We start from the raw sequence: 17174 nt of genomic DNA, 5'->3' as shown, positions 1-17174 counted from the left end.
TGCTGGTGTACTACCAGCAGAGTCCAAATAGAAGCTAGCATACACACCCACCTGGCCAGTCAACTTGTCTTCAACAAGAAGACTGCTCACTAAAAAAGATGAAACAGGACCTTGAGTAACAGATACAATAACCAAAATTCAACACACTCAAAAATCACTGTGATATCAAAACCTAGAAAAATTACAATTAATGAGAAAAGACAATTACCCTAAGACAATTTATTCAAGAAAATTGACTACATCTTGGTTTAAAAAAAATGTCACCCTGGCTGATGTGGCTCAGTGGACTGAGCACAGGGCTGGCTGGCTGCACACTGAAAGCTCACCAGTTCAATTCCTAATCCGGGCACATGCATGAGTTGCAAACCAGGCGGTCCTCAGTTGGGGGTGTTCAGGAAGCCCCACTGATGTTTCTCACACATTGATGTTTCTCTCCATCTCTTTCCCCCTCCCTTTCCCTCTCTCTAAAAATAAATAAAATATTTTTTTTTAAGATTTTATTTATTTATTTTTAGAGAAGGGAGGGGGGAGGGGGGGCGAGAGAGAGAGAGAGAGGGAGAGAGGGAGAGAGAGAGAGAGAGAGAGAGAGGGAGAGAGGGAGAGAGAGAGAGAGAGAGAGAGAGAGAGAGAGAAACATCAATGTGCAGTTGCTGGGGGTTCTGGCCTGCAACCCAGGAATGTACCCTGGCTGGGTATCGAACCTGGGACACTTTGGTTCCCAGCCAGCGCTCAATCCACTGAGCTACGCCAGCCAGGGCTAAAATCTTCTTCTTCTTTTTTTTTTTTTAATGTCTGTGGGACTTAAGCCACAACCCATTCCCCTCCCCACCAAATCACCATGAAGAAAAAAACAGTTCAGGTAGATATGGCCAAAAAGACCTCTCCCACCAGGTCCAAGTCCCCAAGAGGTGGCAGGCCACTAGCATTTCTGATCTCACACAGCTCTGGATTGCAAAAGCTAATAAATTCAAGGCACTGTGGCCAAGAAATCAGAAGCTCCTTCCCCCAGGTACAACAGGACAAGAATACTGGGGCAACTGGCTCACGAGCTTGTAGGGCAGAGGTCCCATGCCTAAGGAGATGCAAGTAAGACCAGAGGCTCCTGCACCTCAGCCGGCACCCTCAGCACAGCAAGAAGTGAGTCATTCGCTGGCCCTACCTACAGCTCCAGAGCAGTGGCTCAGAGAATTTGCCCAGAGGGGGAGGTAGACTGTAGGAAGAGAGCTGAAGCTTTTTCCAAGAGAACTGACTTGGGAGAGTATGTAAAAGTTCTAACCTAACGGCATTCTTAAAACGGTGGTGGTGAACAAGAGGAAGCTAGTAGCTCCACGAGAACAAGTTAAACCACAGGCTAGCTAGCTTACTGTAGAGACCCAAAGAACCTAACAAGAAGCCCTGTTAGGGTCATTACAAACCTCAAAAACTAACTTCAAAAACTACCTCTGACAGCAGTTTGAATACAATTACAACAGACTGGAAAAGTTATGTCCCATAAAACTGTCAAAAACAACAGAGTAACCAGACCACCATTAGCAGAGCCTAACAGCTCAGTGTGATGCCCACAGAGGCAGAGAACGCAACACAGATCAAGGAAATGAGCCCTCCTAAAACCATAGTATTCCAGGGTGACCACTCATGTCCAAGGTTATGCCTTCTGACAAGAGTCATCAGAGGCTTCACACGACAGTGTTGCGGCAACTACAGTGAAAAATAAACCTGACCTCACTAAAATGACCCAGTGATGTTACTAATAAAAAAAAAAAAAAACTGGCAGCCCCAGGGACAGGGAGATCTGTATCACAAAAGGCAAAAATGGAAAATGAAGACACAAAGGATATCAGACATATGGGGGGGGGGGGCGGGGGACAAATACAACTAGACAGAAACACATCGAATGTGAATGAATTAAACAACCCAACCAAAAGACAAGAGATTGTCAGAATGGATTTAAAAAAAAAATAGGAACCAACTATATACTGTCTACAAAAGACACAATTTAGATTCAATATATAAACAGGCTCCAAGTAAACAGATGGGAAAAGATGTATTGTGCAAACAGCAACCATGGAAAAGCTGGATTGGCTCTACTTAGTTTCAGCAGGCAGAGTAATGGCCCTCCGAAGACATCTTACCTCCTAATCCTCAGAATCTATTGAGAACTAAAAGAGCAATGTACAAAACTCAGTTATAGTTTTATGCAGTGAAAGAATACTAACTGTGAAGAAATAATCCAAAAAAAAGAAATTAAGGAAATTTCATTCACAAAGCATCAGAAAGAGTGAAATACTTAGAAATAAAAATTTAAAGTGTAAAATATATATTCTGAAAATTATAAAACACAGTTGAAATAAAGAAGACCTAAATAAATGTTAAGACATCCTATGTTCATCGATTGGAAGACTTAATATTGTTAAAATAGTAACAGTCCCCAAAACTGACATACAAATTCAATGTGATTTCAAAAACCCAGCTGACTTTTTTTGTAGAATTGACAAGCCGATGCTAAAATTTACATATATGGGAAGTCAAGGGACCTAGAATAGCTAAAACAATCTTGAAAAATAACAAAAGGGGCAGGAGAGGAGACTTGCTCCCAATTTCAAAACTTAATACAAAGCTACAGTAAAGAAGATAATCAGCTACAATCAAAAGGATACACATGTAGATCCACAGAATGGAATTGAGAGTTCGGAGATAAAAATTTCAAGTTAGCACTCAGGGTGCTAAGACAATTCAACAGGGAAAGAACAGTACAGCTGACCATCAAACAACATACGTTTAAACTGCAGAGGTCCATTTAAATGTGTACTTTTTTCAATAAATATATGTGTAATTTTTATTTGGAGATTTCCTTACTACCATGAAGCAATTATATCACTTACACTAGGCTACCATCAACCATATTGCTGCTTTTTCATTATCAATGCATGAATTATTACACCTGTAAATAAACAGGAATATCTTTTTCACATTATCTTCTCACTTTTTGATGTCTAGTAGTACATATAGCATCTACAGTGTTTTCTACCACATAAGACAACGTGGATGTAGATACTGACAGACAATTCATCTCGTAAAGACACTGTAAGCTTGAGGTATTAATAAATACAGTACAGTGCTATAAATGTGTTTTCTATTTATGACTTACTTTATTAACATTCTCTTTTCTCCAGGTTATTTCATTATAAGAATACAGTACATAAAACATATAAAATACAAAGTATGTGTAATCTACTATTTATGTTATCAGTAAAGCCATTAGTAGTTCAGTTTTGGAGGAATCAAAAGCTATACCCAGATTTTCAACCGCAGTGGGGGGTAAAGGCAAGGGCAGAGAGTTAGTACCTCTAATCCTCACTTTGTTGAACAGTCAACTGAATTGTATTTTCAAAAATTGGTGCTGAGACACTAGATGTCCACATGCAAAACAATGAAGCTGGACCCTACCCTCACATACAAATTTTACACAAAAAATTAACTTGACTACATCATGGATCCAAGTGTAAAAGCTAAACCTGTAAAGCTCTTAAAAGGAAATGTAAGAGTACATCTTTGCGACCTGGGGCTAGGGAATGGCTTTTTAGATGTGGCATCAAACACGAAAGCATGCACACACACGAAATAAACTGTACTTCACTGAAATTGGACTTCGCCGAAATAGGACTTCAGCACAACTTTTGTGCTGCCAACTCTACAAATACAATGAATGCCAATGAGTTCTACACTTAATAATAGGTAAAATGGCAAATTTTCTTACGTATTTTTTACAATAAAAGAGAAGTTTTAAAAAAATAGCAAAGCGTTAAAAATATTTGTGCAACATCAGCCCTGGCTGGCGTAGCTCAGTGTATTGAGCGTGGGCTGCAAACCAAAGCGTCGCAGGTTCGATTCCCAGTCAGGGCACATGCCTGGGTTCCAGGTTCTGTCCCCGGTCAGGGAAAAGCAAGAAGCAACAGATCAATGTTTCTCTCTCACATCGATGTTTCTCTCCCTCTTTCTCCTTCCCTTCCCCTCTCTAAAAATAAGTAAACTCTTTTTTTTAAATCCTTCAATAATGGGTGAAAGGCTTAGAGGGTCAAGTTCCATTTCCTCAAAGAAGAAATACAAATAAAATGCACATGAGAAGATTTTCAACATCACTAGCCATCAAGAAAAGGCAAATTAAAACCACAATGAGATACTACTTCATGCCCACCAGGATGGCACCCATACAAAAGATATAACAACTGTTGGCAAGATTATGGAAAAATTGGGACCCTCACACATGTTGCTAATAGGAACATACTCGTAAAATGGTACAGCCACTCTGGGAAACAGTCTGGCAGCTCCTCAAAGAGTAAATACAGTTACTATACAAACTAGAAATCCCATTCTCATACATACACACAATAAAAGTGAAAACATGTTCATGTAAAAATTTGTTAAAATCATTCATAGCAGCATATTTGTAATAGTCAAAAAAAGGGGGAAACTCAAGTGCCTATCAACTGATGAACAGATAATTAAAATGTGGTATAACCACAAAACAAAATATTATTCAAGCCCAAAAAGAATGATGACCTGCCCTGGCCAGTGTGGCTCAGTTGGTTAGAGTGTGGTCTGTAAACCAAAAGGTCGCTGGTTCAATTCCCAGTCAGGCACACAACTAGGTCGCAGGTTCGGTCCCCACTCAGGGTGCATACAAGAGGCAACCAATCTATGTTTCTCTCCCTCTCTCCCCCTCTTTCCCCTCTCCCTCAAAATAAATAAATAAAATCTTGGGGGAAAAATAAAAGAAAAAAAAAAAAGAATTTTGTGTCAACGTGTGCTACAGCGTATACAAACCTTGAAAACTCTGTACTGAATGAAAGAAGCCTGTGACTGAAGACCACCTACGATCCCATTTATATGAAATGTTCAGAAAAGGCCAATCTGTAAGAGCCTGGAAGCAGATCAGTGGTGATGGGAGAGGGCACTGTGGATAAATGGGGAGGGAGCACCACCTGAGTGCGGGATCTCTTTTTGGGGTGATGAAAACATTCTAAAATAGACTGTGTGATGGTGCACAACTCTGTGAATATACCTGAAACCACTCTACACTTCAATTGTGTGAACTGTATTACTTGTGAATTACACCTCAATAAAGTCCTCATATTTTTTAAAGAACAGCTATACTAAGATCAAATAGATTTCAGAACAAAAAACAAAATATCTCCAAGATACATTTTTAAATGAAAAAATTAAATGTGGCTATTTACATAAAAGAGAAAAATGGGTTTTATTTGCATTTACATACAGTCAGGTCTCATTATTTACAGTAGTTATGTTTGATTAAGTTGCTACAAAATATAAATTAGCAGATATTAAACCATCACTAGGGAAAATTCAAGGTTGGTTCCTGCAAGACACTGGCACATTTTCATCTACCAATCAAATATAATCTTTATGTGTATTTCTTAAACACAATTTAATATGTATTCTAGATTTACTAACACTGAAATCAAGCCATCAGCATTGCAATTCCAGTAACAATGTAAGTGCCTTGAATAAAGCTTATCTAACATGTATTTTCTCCATAAAGTATACATAGTCTTCTTGCACCTAGAAACTCTACACAGCACTTCAGCTCTATGTTTGAGGGTCATTTTAAAACAGTGAAATCAACAAAATGTACAAAAATGAGAAAAACGTGGCACAAAGTAGAGATACGACGGGTATTAATTTCCAACACGAGAGATGAGGGAAGGCAGAGCATCACCTTGCTCCCCCTCATCTGGGAAGGCATGCATTGGGTGACTCAAGTACTTGCCATTTTGCACATGCCCACGAATAAAAAAATGCCACAATGATTGATTTTAGGGTTACATATTAATTTTAGTGAGTAGGTGAATTCTAAAACACAGAACCACAAATAATGAGAAATGATTCTATAGTTTTAAAATCTCTGGAAGAGAAAACAATTTTAAAGTATTTTTTATTGTGGCAAAATAAAGTATAGCATTTTTACCATTTTCACATATCTCATTCTGTAGCATTAATTATTCAGAATGCAATGCACCCAAACTGTTTTCCACAATGGCAGCACATTTTACATTCCCACAAGCTATGTTCAAGGGTTCTAATTTTTCCACATCCTTGCCAACACTTTTTGATTTTTTCATTAGAAACAACCAAGAAGTGGTATCTTGTGGTTTTCATTTACATCTCTAATAACTAATGATCCTCAACATCTTTTCACGTGCTATTGGCCACATGTACATCTTTCTTCATTCATTCATTCATTCAGTCAGTCATTTTCAGACAGAGGGGAAGAGAGGGAGAGAAACATCAATGTGTGGTTGCCTCTCACTCGCCCTCTACTGGGACCTGGCCTGCAACCCAGGCATGTGCCCTGACTGGGAATCAAACCAGCAACCTTTTGGTTCGCAGGCCAGTGCTCAATCCACTGAGCCACACCAGCCAGAGCGAAGAGAAAAATATTTAATTTGGATATTAGCGTTCTAATAAACCACAAGTGGGATGACAGGCCACAGTGGTCTAGAATTTTTATCTGGCAGTCAACGTGAGGCATTGGCATCAGAAAGCACAGTAAGTATTTCCTGCTTTGTGGGCAAAGACCGTATCAAGAGTACTGTGTAGGTATGGATGTAAAAAAGAAAAGAAACTTCCAACTTTCATTCACAAAATTCACAATAATAATCTAGTAAATATTGTTGTAACAAGAATGATGAGATTCTTTGGACAAGATAATGTTTTACTTAACTGGGAGGATTTAATTAACTCATCATCACTGAAGAGTTTTTCCTTGCCTGGATAACAAATAATCCATGCAAAAACTAACCTTGATTTCTTTCTTTTTTTTTTTTTAATTTTTAATAAAGTCTTCTGTGATGAGATAATCCATTTTAAATTTTCTAATTTCTCTGTCCATTGCTTTCCTGTGAGTTGGGAATATCATGACTAGTACTTAATCTGGTATTGTCCATATGTTGTACTGTTATGTAAACAAGTAGATATACAGCTATATAGAACTATAGTAAAAATGAGTAATAAACATTTTGCCAACTAATTTAAAAAAGAAATAACTCACACCCCACTGTGCATTAAAAGCAGGATGTGAAATTCACTTTTCTTATTTCGAATGATAGGTATGCACCGAACATTGAAATATTTTCGTGAATGTCATGCTACAGCCATACATATATGTCTACTAAGTTATTACCGCATCACTTCAATTTCTAGTGCGCCAAAACGCAGTGCAAAGCAATGAGTATCACATACAGTCTTCATCACAACTATTCATTTTGCCATTGCAACATGAAAGCAGTCACAGATAATACATAAAGAAACGAGCATAGCTGTGTCCCAAAAATGTTACTTATGGCCCTGCCCAATGTGGCTCAGATGGTTGGGTATCGTTCCACAAAGTGAAGGGCTGTCCGTTCAATTCCCATGCAGGGCACGTGCCTGTGTTGTGGGTCTGTCCCCGGTAAGGGCATGTATGAGAGGCAACCAACTGATGTTTCTCTCTCACATTGACATTTCTTTCCCACTCTTTCTCCCTCCCTTCCTCTCTCTCAAAATAAACTCTTTTTTTAACTGTTATTTATAGCACAGATTTTAATGTCATATAATTTTTACATGCCACAAAATATTTTGATTTTTTCAACCGTTTAAAGATATAAAAATCATTCTTATCTCATAAGCTATATAAAACCAGGCAGCGGGCTAGATTTGGCCCATGGGCCTCAGTCTGACAACCCCCCTCACTGATCTAAAGTGAAGTTCAACCATAAACAAGTACAAAGCCTCCAATCAGCATTTGCTTGCCTCACTCAAATGGGTGAGTACAAGGATTATCTAACATTTGAGGAAGCCTCAAACAAAAAGGAGCAAAAGAAATTAGCATAAAAAGAAAAAAAGATTAGAAAACAAAGTCAAGGAGATTTTCAAAATGTGAGTTGAATAAGAAAGCAAAAAGAGAAGGAAAACAGAAAAGAAAAGGTAGGAGAGAGAGTATGAACTCAAAAGTACCAACCTCCAAACAGAAACAGTTCCAAAAGTGTCTGGGGGGATGTGGAGGGTGAGGGAAGAAGGCTATCCTTATAAAAAAAATTTTTTTTAAAGATTTTATTTATTTACTTTTAGAGAAAGGGGAAGGGAGGATGAGAACGAAGAGAAAGAAACATCAATGTATGCCACACACAAGTTTAGTTGCCTCTCACGTGCACCCAACCGGGAACCTGGCCCACAACCCAGGAATGTGCCCTGACTGGGAATCAAACCAGCGACCTTTCTGTTACAGGCTGGCACTCAATCCACTGAGCCACACCAGTAAGGGCTAAAAATTTTTAAGTTTAAAATGTGTTACTACAAACAAAGATCACAAGACTAACAGAAAACAGTGAACTATTAAAAACAATGGAAGCGGAAAACAAATCAATAGAAGCACATCACTGTGTTTCAGAACAAGGATAAAGAGATTAAAAGGTTCCAGGAAGAGTAAATAAAACAATCAGACTAGTACTGGCAATACTAATTTCTTTGAGACTCTGCAAGAGAGCTTTCCTCAAAGCTCTGAGGGAAAAAATATATTCAACCTAGAATTTCATATTCAGTCATGTTACTACCATTTAAGCAGAAGAGTAAAATAAAGAGAACTTTGAAAATGCAAAGGCTCAGAAATTTTACTCTCAGCAACAGTGAGGATGTGCAAACAGGGTAGTGAACCGAGAATGGAGAAGATGTGGGAGACTAGAGCTTATGCAAAGTAGGTAGAACCAAGATTCTTCATAAATCAGGCCCGAATTACACTCTCAGAAGGGTGCATAAGCAAATAGTAGTAGTAAATTTTTTTTAATCTGACCAATAGCTCAGAAATAAAATTGTCACTGCCTTAATTCAGAGTGAGGAAAGAACTTCCCTCCTGAGAATTTCCAAACACAGGTCAGCCTACAAAGTAAACCCTCAATCAACCTATGCCAGTTCTAAGAAAGACCAACCAAACTTAATTTCAGTGATTTTTGTGTTGGTGGCACCTGAAAGAAGCAAAGACAAAACACTCTTTGGAAGCTGGTAGCTGCAAACCAGCTGACAGGATTCATACATAAAGTCCTGGTAAACATGATTACCAACAAAATCTATAAAACATTGGAACACACCATCTACCATACTATGATCAAGACTAGGCAGAGGCTAGACCTGGCTGGTATAGCTCAGAGGATTGAGCATGGGTTTATGAACCAAAGGGTTGCCGGTTCAATTCCCAGTCAGGGCACATGTCTGGGTTGCAGGCCAGGTCCCTAATACCTGGCATGCAAGAGGCAACCACACACTGATGTTTCTCTCCCTCTTTCTCCCTCCCTTCCCCTCTCTAAAAACAAATAAATAAAAATCTTAAAAAAAAAAAAAAAGACGAGGCAGAAGCTAGAGGTAGTAAAATAAGACTTCAAATACCTCAGATGATGAAATTATCAAATACAAATATAAAATTAATATACTTTAGATATTTAAAATGTAAAATGAAAAATGAGAAGACAAAGCAAACACAGCTAAGTGTAGTTTGAGACAAACCATTTACATTAAAAGTAAAAATATAAAGTACAGCCCTGGCCCGTGTGGCTCAGTTGATTGGAGCATTAGCCTGTAACTGAAAGAATGATTGGTTTGATTCTGGTCAGGGCACACACCTAGATGTTCCTGAGCTTACAATGGAGTTATGTCCCAATAAACCCACTGTAAGTATAAAACATTAAGTTGAAAATGCTTTTAATCTACCGTGCATCATAGCTTAGCCTGACCAATTTCTACCGAATGGATATCGCTTACATGCCATGGTAAGGTAGAAAAATCGTTTAAGTCACACTATGGAAAAGTCAGGGACCCTGTGTATACAGGAATAACTCAAAAAGATGTGAAAGAACTTTCTAGGGGAACAGGCTACATAATATTGAAAACTAGAAGATTTCAGTAAATGGTAAGGCATACAATGTTAATGAATAAGCAGACACCAAACTGTAAAGAAAGAATGTTCTCCCAAATTTATCTATATATGCAAAGCAATTCCAACAAAAATACTGACGAGTTTTTTTTAATGAACTTTCACAAGATGATTCTAAAATGTGTAAGAGCAAAAAGTCAATATAAGTCAAAATAATCTCGATGATGAACAAGGTAAATGTGGAGGGGAATGAAATTACCTTAATGAACACAAGTAGACTTCATTTTACTGTGCCTTGCAAATTTTGCCTTTTCTACAAATTGAAGGCAAGACCCTCCACCAGCAAAAGATTACAACTCACTGAAGCTCAGATGATCATTAGCATTTTTAAGCAGTATTTTTAATTAAACTATATGTATACTGCTTTCTTAAACACAATACTGTTGCATACTTAAAAGACTACAGTATTGTGTAAATACTGCAAATGCACTGGGAAACCAAAAAACTTGTATGACTCACTTTACCGTGATACTCGCTTTACTGCGGTGGTCTGGAACCAAACCCACAATAACTCCAAGGTATGCCTGTGACAAAGTTTACTGTAGCTTTATAACAGACAATAAAATCAGAAAAATTGGGGAGGGTTAGTAAAAAAAATACACCCATCATATATCAAAAGACAACGATCTACAGAGTAAAAAAAGTCAAGTGCATTAGTTATCTATTGCTACGTAACAAATTACCCCAAAACTTAGTGGCTTAAAACAGTAATTCATTAGCTCTGTTTCTTAGAGTCAGGAATTTGGAAGTGACTTGGCAAGTGGCTCTGTCTCTCTGCCTCTCATGAGGTTGCAGTCAGGTGTCAGCCAGGACCACAGTCATCTGAGAGCCTGACCGTGCTGCAGGATCCATCCAGCTCCAAAGTGGCTCATTCACGTGGCTAGCAAGTTGGTGCTGGATGTAGGCAGAACGTCTCAGTTCTTCTCTACATGGGCTTCTTTATAGGACTGCTGGAATAGCAGTTGTTTTTACCAACAACACAGGATCCAAAAAGTTAAGAGTAAAGCTGTATGCCTTTAATGGCCTAGCCTCAGAAGTCACTGTTAATTCTGCCGTAGTCTCTTGGCCACCCAGACCAGCCAGTCACTGTAGGCAGAGACTACAGAAGGGCATGAATACCAGGAGGAAGGAACATGGGCATCTGGAGGCTAGCTACCACACCAACCACAGTAGGCTCAGAATAAATTTTCAGCTTACATAACTAACAAAGGATCAGTATATGAAACTTACCAAGAATCCTTATAAATCAAAACAAAAAATATAAACAAGCTAAAAAACAATAGAAGACACAGGGACAAGCAATTCAGAGAAGCAGCAACATAAATCACATACAATCAGCATTCAAAAGTGTTATTCATTAGTACCACATTAATTCATGCTATTTACCCATCACTAAAGCACAGACTTCAAATATTTTTCTAAAAATAATCTACTTATATTCATTCATCCTTGGTCTTTTTCCCCTCTTTCCCTTGGGACCAATGTCCATTCTAGAAGCTGACTCCCTAGTAGGTAGTTTGTGGCCACAGAAGAGACATAGGTTAATTTATCCAATACTATAAGCTCAACCTCCAATCTCGGACTCAGGAAAAGTAAAAGGATACAACCGAGTGAACCAGTCTTAATATGTGGGGTAGGGGGGAATAAGAACTACAGTGAGGAATTTATAAAAGGTCAACCAGTTATTAAGCACTTTTTCCACCTTTACGTTCTTTTTAGCGAGCTCTTTATAAACTGTAATGGGTACCCCAAGATGAAGAACTCTAAACGTACAAATCTGCAACCTTCTACTATTCCACAGTCTGACCACCCTCCCAATGACTCTACATTATCATTTTTGGATTGTCCTTTACGAGAGCAGGTCTCAAACTCTTTCATCTCAAAATCCTTCTTTTCCTCTTAATTACTGAGAATCCCCAAGAGCTTTTATTTAGATGGGTTTTACCCATCATTATGTACAGTATTAGAAAAAATTTAAAATATTTCATTAATACTTTAATTTGTTGCCCTGGCTGGTGTGGCTCGCTGGACTGAGGGCCAGCCTGCGAACCAAAAGGTCTCCAGTGCAATTCCCAGTCGGGGCACGTGCCTGGGTGATGGGCCAGGTCCCCACAAGGGGTGTGCAAGAGGCAACCACACATCCGATGTTTCTCTCCCTCCTTCCCTCTCTCTAAAAATAAAGTCTTTATCAGAAATAACTATATTTTCTGAAACAAAAGTGTCTCTTTTTAATAAAGAGAGACACTTTTAAAATTTTTAAGTATCTCTTTAATGTCTGCTTTAATAGATGACTAAATCTGTTGTGATGGGTTGTTTTATTTGAAGAATACAAAGAAAACCTGGCCTCACACAGCTGTGTATTTAAGAAAAGGGCAAAGTATTTTCGGACAAATATGTGGCCATTCTTGGATATAATAAAAAATATATGTGTATTTATTTTTCTTTTTATTTTTTTTTTAGAGAAAGGGGAGGGGAGAAAGAGAGGAAGAGAAATACTGATGTGAGAGAGAAACACTGATCAGCTGCCTTCCGGGTGAGTCCGATGGAGACCCAGCCAGGGACCAACCCTGCAACCCAGGCATGTGCCCCAACTGGGAACCAAACCGCAACATCCAACCAACTAAGCCATACCAACCGGGGCAAAAAGCGTATTTATTTCTTAAATGTCTGCTGCAGTGTGGAACGTCAAACCATACTGATACCTTTTACTTCTTTTATATTAAAATACACTGGTCTATTTTGCACTTTACACCTTTTTTCTACACATGATTTTGTAATATCATGCATTTTGGTCATCTAAAAAATACTAGTTCACTATGTTAACACTTCACCAAACAATATTCCAGAAAAAAAGTGCTAATATCACTACCGATCTCATCATAAATGCCTTTAAATATACTGAGAAGTTGTCAAGCTCATGGCAGCAGATAAAGTTTTCGAAGATTCTAATTTTCATTTAAAAGTTCCATACCTCCCCCTCTTAATTTTGCTATAACCCTAATAGTTCTCTTGAAAAATAAAGCATTTAAGAAAAAGAAAAAAGTACTCAGAAAAAGCCTTTCTCAGGAGGCAACATGTGAAGTGAGGAGCCCTTCACTCAAGAACTTACTCGGTGTTCATCAAAATCACCTAGAGGCGTGTTAAAACAGACCGCTGGTCAGAAGGCCTGCAACGGGCACAAAATTTCATTCTTAACAAGATCACAGATGATACTGATGCTGCTGGTCCAGAAGCTACACTGGGGGGGCGTCGATCTACAGGGATCAGCTAAAGAACGTGAACAACTTTCTGTGTGCTAGGGGGACAGAAGAAGGTCAGTCAGAAGGGAGGGTAACGTACCTGTCACCGTTTCTGAGCCACTTAAGATGAAAAACTACCAGCTCTGGCTTCCCAGACCAGAGATGGAACCACAAGTTGTTCAATAAAACCTTGCATTTGCAAAGCATTTCATAACTTATACAAGCATTTTCACATGTATTATTTAATTTGACTTAGTGAGATGTAAGTGAAGGACTATTAGCTACATTTGAGAGATAAACTGAAGGACAGAAACATTATGAACCGGAGGGAACCGGAAAGCAAGTGGCAGAACTATGTTCCCCAACTCCAAATCCAGTGTTCCTTCCAGAAGAGCATGCTCACTTTTTTAAAGAGCAAAGCAAAAGAGGCAAACAGGAGTTAATACTAACATTATGTTCTAGGCTCCTTGCCTAAAAACATGGTGGCCGCCAGACTTCATTTGTTTTAGATACTGGTCAGAGCGCAGTATTTCCTCAAGACTAACAGTACTTAGACCCATCTACTTATTTCTCCTAGTTCAAAACAAAGGATGGAGAAATGAAGCGGGAATTTACAGACTTATTCTCTCACCTGCACAAATATCAGAGAGCCAACCGCATTACCTCAGTCCCTCCGCCACAGCAGTGAAACCCAATTTTCATCCTGTGCTCCCTCTAAACCTCTCACCTAATCCAGGTCCCCACAAGAACACTGAATCCCAAATGTCTTACTGCACTCATGAGGCCACGAGCAGTTACCTGCACACCCATTATCCACCTTCTATATGCCCATTACCATTTACTATCTTTGCCATCAATCAAGCCCTTCCCTTATTCTTACTATCCTTTCCTGCATGTTTCAATACCTCAAAACCAAAATATCTAAAACTGAAAAATTATATCACCCCCTCCACCACACACACACACACACACACACAACCTGTTCTGTGCCCGAATTACTTTATTTGCATTAACAGCACTGCCACTCATCAAACAAGAAACCTGGAACTCCAGGCCCTGGCTGGGTGGGTGAGTTGGTTACAGCGTCGTCTCCATCCATGAAGGTTGCGGTTTCCATCTCCGGTCAGGGCACACACAAGCACAAACCAATGAATGCATCAATAAGTGGAACAACAACTCTCCCCGCTGCCCTCTCAAAAAGCAATAAATAATTAAATTTAAAAGCCTGAAACTCTCAATGCTCTTATCTCCATTACCATGGCTACTTACAATTAGTTACTACTACTAATACACTGGCTGCCATTTCATTAATAACCATCATGTAGTGGTCACTATACATACTTTATTCTAGCAATGAAATAACTCTATGAGGAAGGTAATTATGTCCTTGTTTCACAAACGAGAAAACTTAGACTAAGAAAAATTAATCTGTCCAAGTCACAAGCAGGAAGTGACAAAGTAAACATCTAAACTCACATATGTCTCCCGAAGTCGATTCCATTCCCCTGAAGCAAAATGCTTCGTTCTTCAGTACAGGACATCAGTCCTTCACTACCTATCCCCTAGTTTCTCACCTAGATTACTTCCAAGATCCTCCTAACTGGGCCTGCCTCCAGCCTTGCCTCTTCCCTTCAATGTGCCAAAGTGCTTCAGAATTCCCTTCAGTCTGCACTGCACAGGATACACCACCCTACACGACGAATCCCAAATGCTTTCGTGCAGATCCACAAACCCTTATTACTTGCAACTCCTAACTTCAAAAGCTTTGTGAAATTTTTTCATAAATTTGTAACAAAACCCACCCTGAATTGTGGAAGGCTATTTATTGTCTACCCTGTTAGTGTGACATTTGTATGTTTCACTACAGAAATATTGTGTTTGATGATGTGTTGTTAACCCAGACCCTCCTGGGGCATTAAAGACTTTACTGGGAAGAAATATTTCCAAACTACTCTGAAGGGTTTCAGATAAGGGACTGCAGGCCCTTTATCTATTCAGCCCTCAATCTAACCTGATTTCCACCAATCACCTCACACATCCCTTAACTGCAGGGATGCGTAAGGTGCCCTGTGAGTTACCTTTCAAGAAACCTGCCCAAGGGTGTTCTGTTCAGTAAGTTTCCCTGACCTTCTCTAGATTGCGCCACGCCATTGCAGCAAGCATCCACCTCTACTGCTATAGGTTCTGTATTTGTTTCCCTTAGACTGTGAATAAGCTCCTCAATAAGAATTTCATTCAATCCTACAGTGTCCGGAACACCAGGGGCTCATTAATGCACAGTGAACTGAAATTCAGGCCCAGCTCTCCCGAATTTCCAATTCCCTTCAAAGTTCATTTCTCCTTCACCCCTAAACCTTAGTATTTTTCCCTAACCATGCAGGCCTCTCAGAGCTATTTCCCTACCAGAGTTTCTCCTTCCCAATGTCATGTTAAAATTACTTTCTACCAGACGCCTCCTCTTAACCCCAAACTCTCCAATGCCCTTTCTCCTCTATTTAATCCCTAGTCCTTCTACCCTCTAGTCTTGAACAGGTCAAGTCCTCTCCACTAGGACAATTCCCCCTCACAGCCCTCATCTCTTACCTACTCCCTCCGCAACACCTCTCCCAGCTCTGGGCCTTCCCACCCCAAGCGCTTCCCACCAGCCCTTTCCCAGACCCCTCTCCTCTCCGAACCTGCGCCCGCCCCGAGTCCACGCCTTCCCGGCGTGTATCCGCACCGCACAAACCTCCCCTGGAGCGATGTCCCCTCCCCCAGTCTCCCGCAGCTGGCGCCCCCTCCCTCCACCGTCCTCGTATCTCTGGCGGTCCAGCTGCTCTGGAAACTGTCCCAGGGGCCGTGTCTTTCACCTCACAACCCTCGAGACCGCTCCGCTCAGAGCAGCCCCGGGCCCGAGCACCTCCTCCGTCCCCAGCTCCTCCTCGGCCCCAGTCAAGCCCCTTCAGCCCAGACCTCGGGCAGGGCCTCCAGCTCACCTTGCTGGATGTCGCCGTTGCTGCCCCCCGGGATGGGCACGTTGAGCTGGCGCTCCGGCTCCGGCAGGCAGCGCAGGCAGAAGGAGTGAAGACAGGGCAGCAGCTTGGGCTCCGCCTCACGCCGGCTCTGCAAGCTCTGCTGACACACCGCGCAGGTGTCCAGGAGCGAGGCTGGAGGTCCGAGAGGCGGCCCCGCGGAAGGACCTGGAGCGGGAGCCGAGGCTGGAGCTGGGGCCGGCGTCAATACCGCCCCCCCGGGAACCGCAGGGCCCACGGAGGCCGCAGGGGCCGAAGCAGCCGGGGCCGAGACTGAGGAGGCCGCGGCCACCCCCCCGTCGTCGGGCCGGGCCGCGCTGCTCTCCGCGTCGGCCCTGCCGCCTTCCTCCTCCTCCTCCTCCTCCACAAGCACCGCGGCGAGAGGCGGCTCCGCCTCCTGCGCCGCGGGCCCGACGGCCCCGGCAGTTACCGGCGCACTGCCGCTGCCCCCGCCGCCGCTCTCAGCCTCGCCGCCGCCTTTGTTTTCCGCCATGTTTTCCTCTTTGAACCCGCCGGACCGCCCCGCGCCGCCCGCCGCCCGCGCCGCCACCGCCCCCAGCCCCTGCCGCAGCCGCAGCCAGAAGAGCGGCCGCCGAGAGCGAGCGAGCGAGCGAGCGAGCGAACGAACGGACGAGAGCGCGCGCGCACGCGGCGCCCCCGCCCTCGCGTCGCGCTGTGGGAGAGGGGCGGGCGCGGCGCGCGCACGTACGTAGGACGTCCTCAGAGGGAGGCGGGAACTCAGGGCGCGGTTGCGGAGCGGTCCTCCCCGCCCCTCCGCCCTGCGGTCCCGCGGCTTGCGTTGCGGCGCGGTGGTTCAGCTGGCTTTAAAAGCCAGAAAGCATGGAGCGCCGCACTACTTTTGGCTGGGGCTGGTTATGAGTTGGGACGCGGAGGTCGAGCTGGGAGAAGAGTGGAAAGGATGGCGGGTAGGAGGCCAGAACTGGT

At 41.8% G+C, this 17174-nt stretch overlaps 1 protein-coding gene across 2 annotated transcripts in view; it reads right to left on the bottom strand.

Moving 5' to 3' along the window:
- The window catches only part of TRIM33 (tripartite motif containing 33), a 97539-nt gene extending 80719 nt beyond the window's left edge, over positions 1-16820 (bottom strand). For both annotated transcript variants that reach the window (XM_045816473.1, XM_045816474.1), the window contains exon 1: positions 16194-16820. In XM_045816473.1, coding sequence (XP_045672429.1) covers positions 16194-16722 — 529 coding nt within the window. In that variant the 5' untranslated portion in view covers positions 16723-16820. The remainder of the gene's footprint in view (positions 1-16193) is intronic.
- Positions 16821-17174: the final 354 nt, after the last annotated feature.

This window comes from Phyllostomus hastatus, unplaced genomic scaffold (assembly GCF_019186645.2).
Source record: "Phyllostomus hastatus isolate PE091 unplaced genomic scaffold, TTU_PhHast_1.1 phas_scaffold_216, whole genome shotgun sequence".
NCBI classification, from domain to species: Eukaryota; Metazoa; Chordata; class Mammalia; order Chiroptera; family Phyllostomidae; genus Phyllostomus; species Phyllostomus hastatus.
Note: the sequence above shows the minus strand (reverse complement) of the source record. Positions and strands in the feature narration are given on the sequence as shown.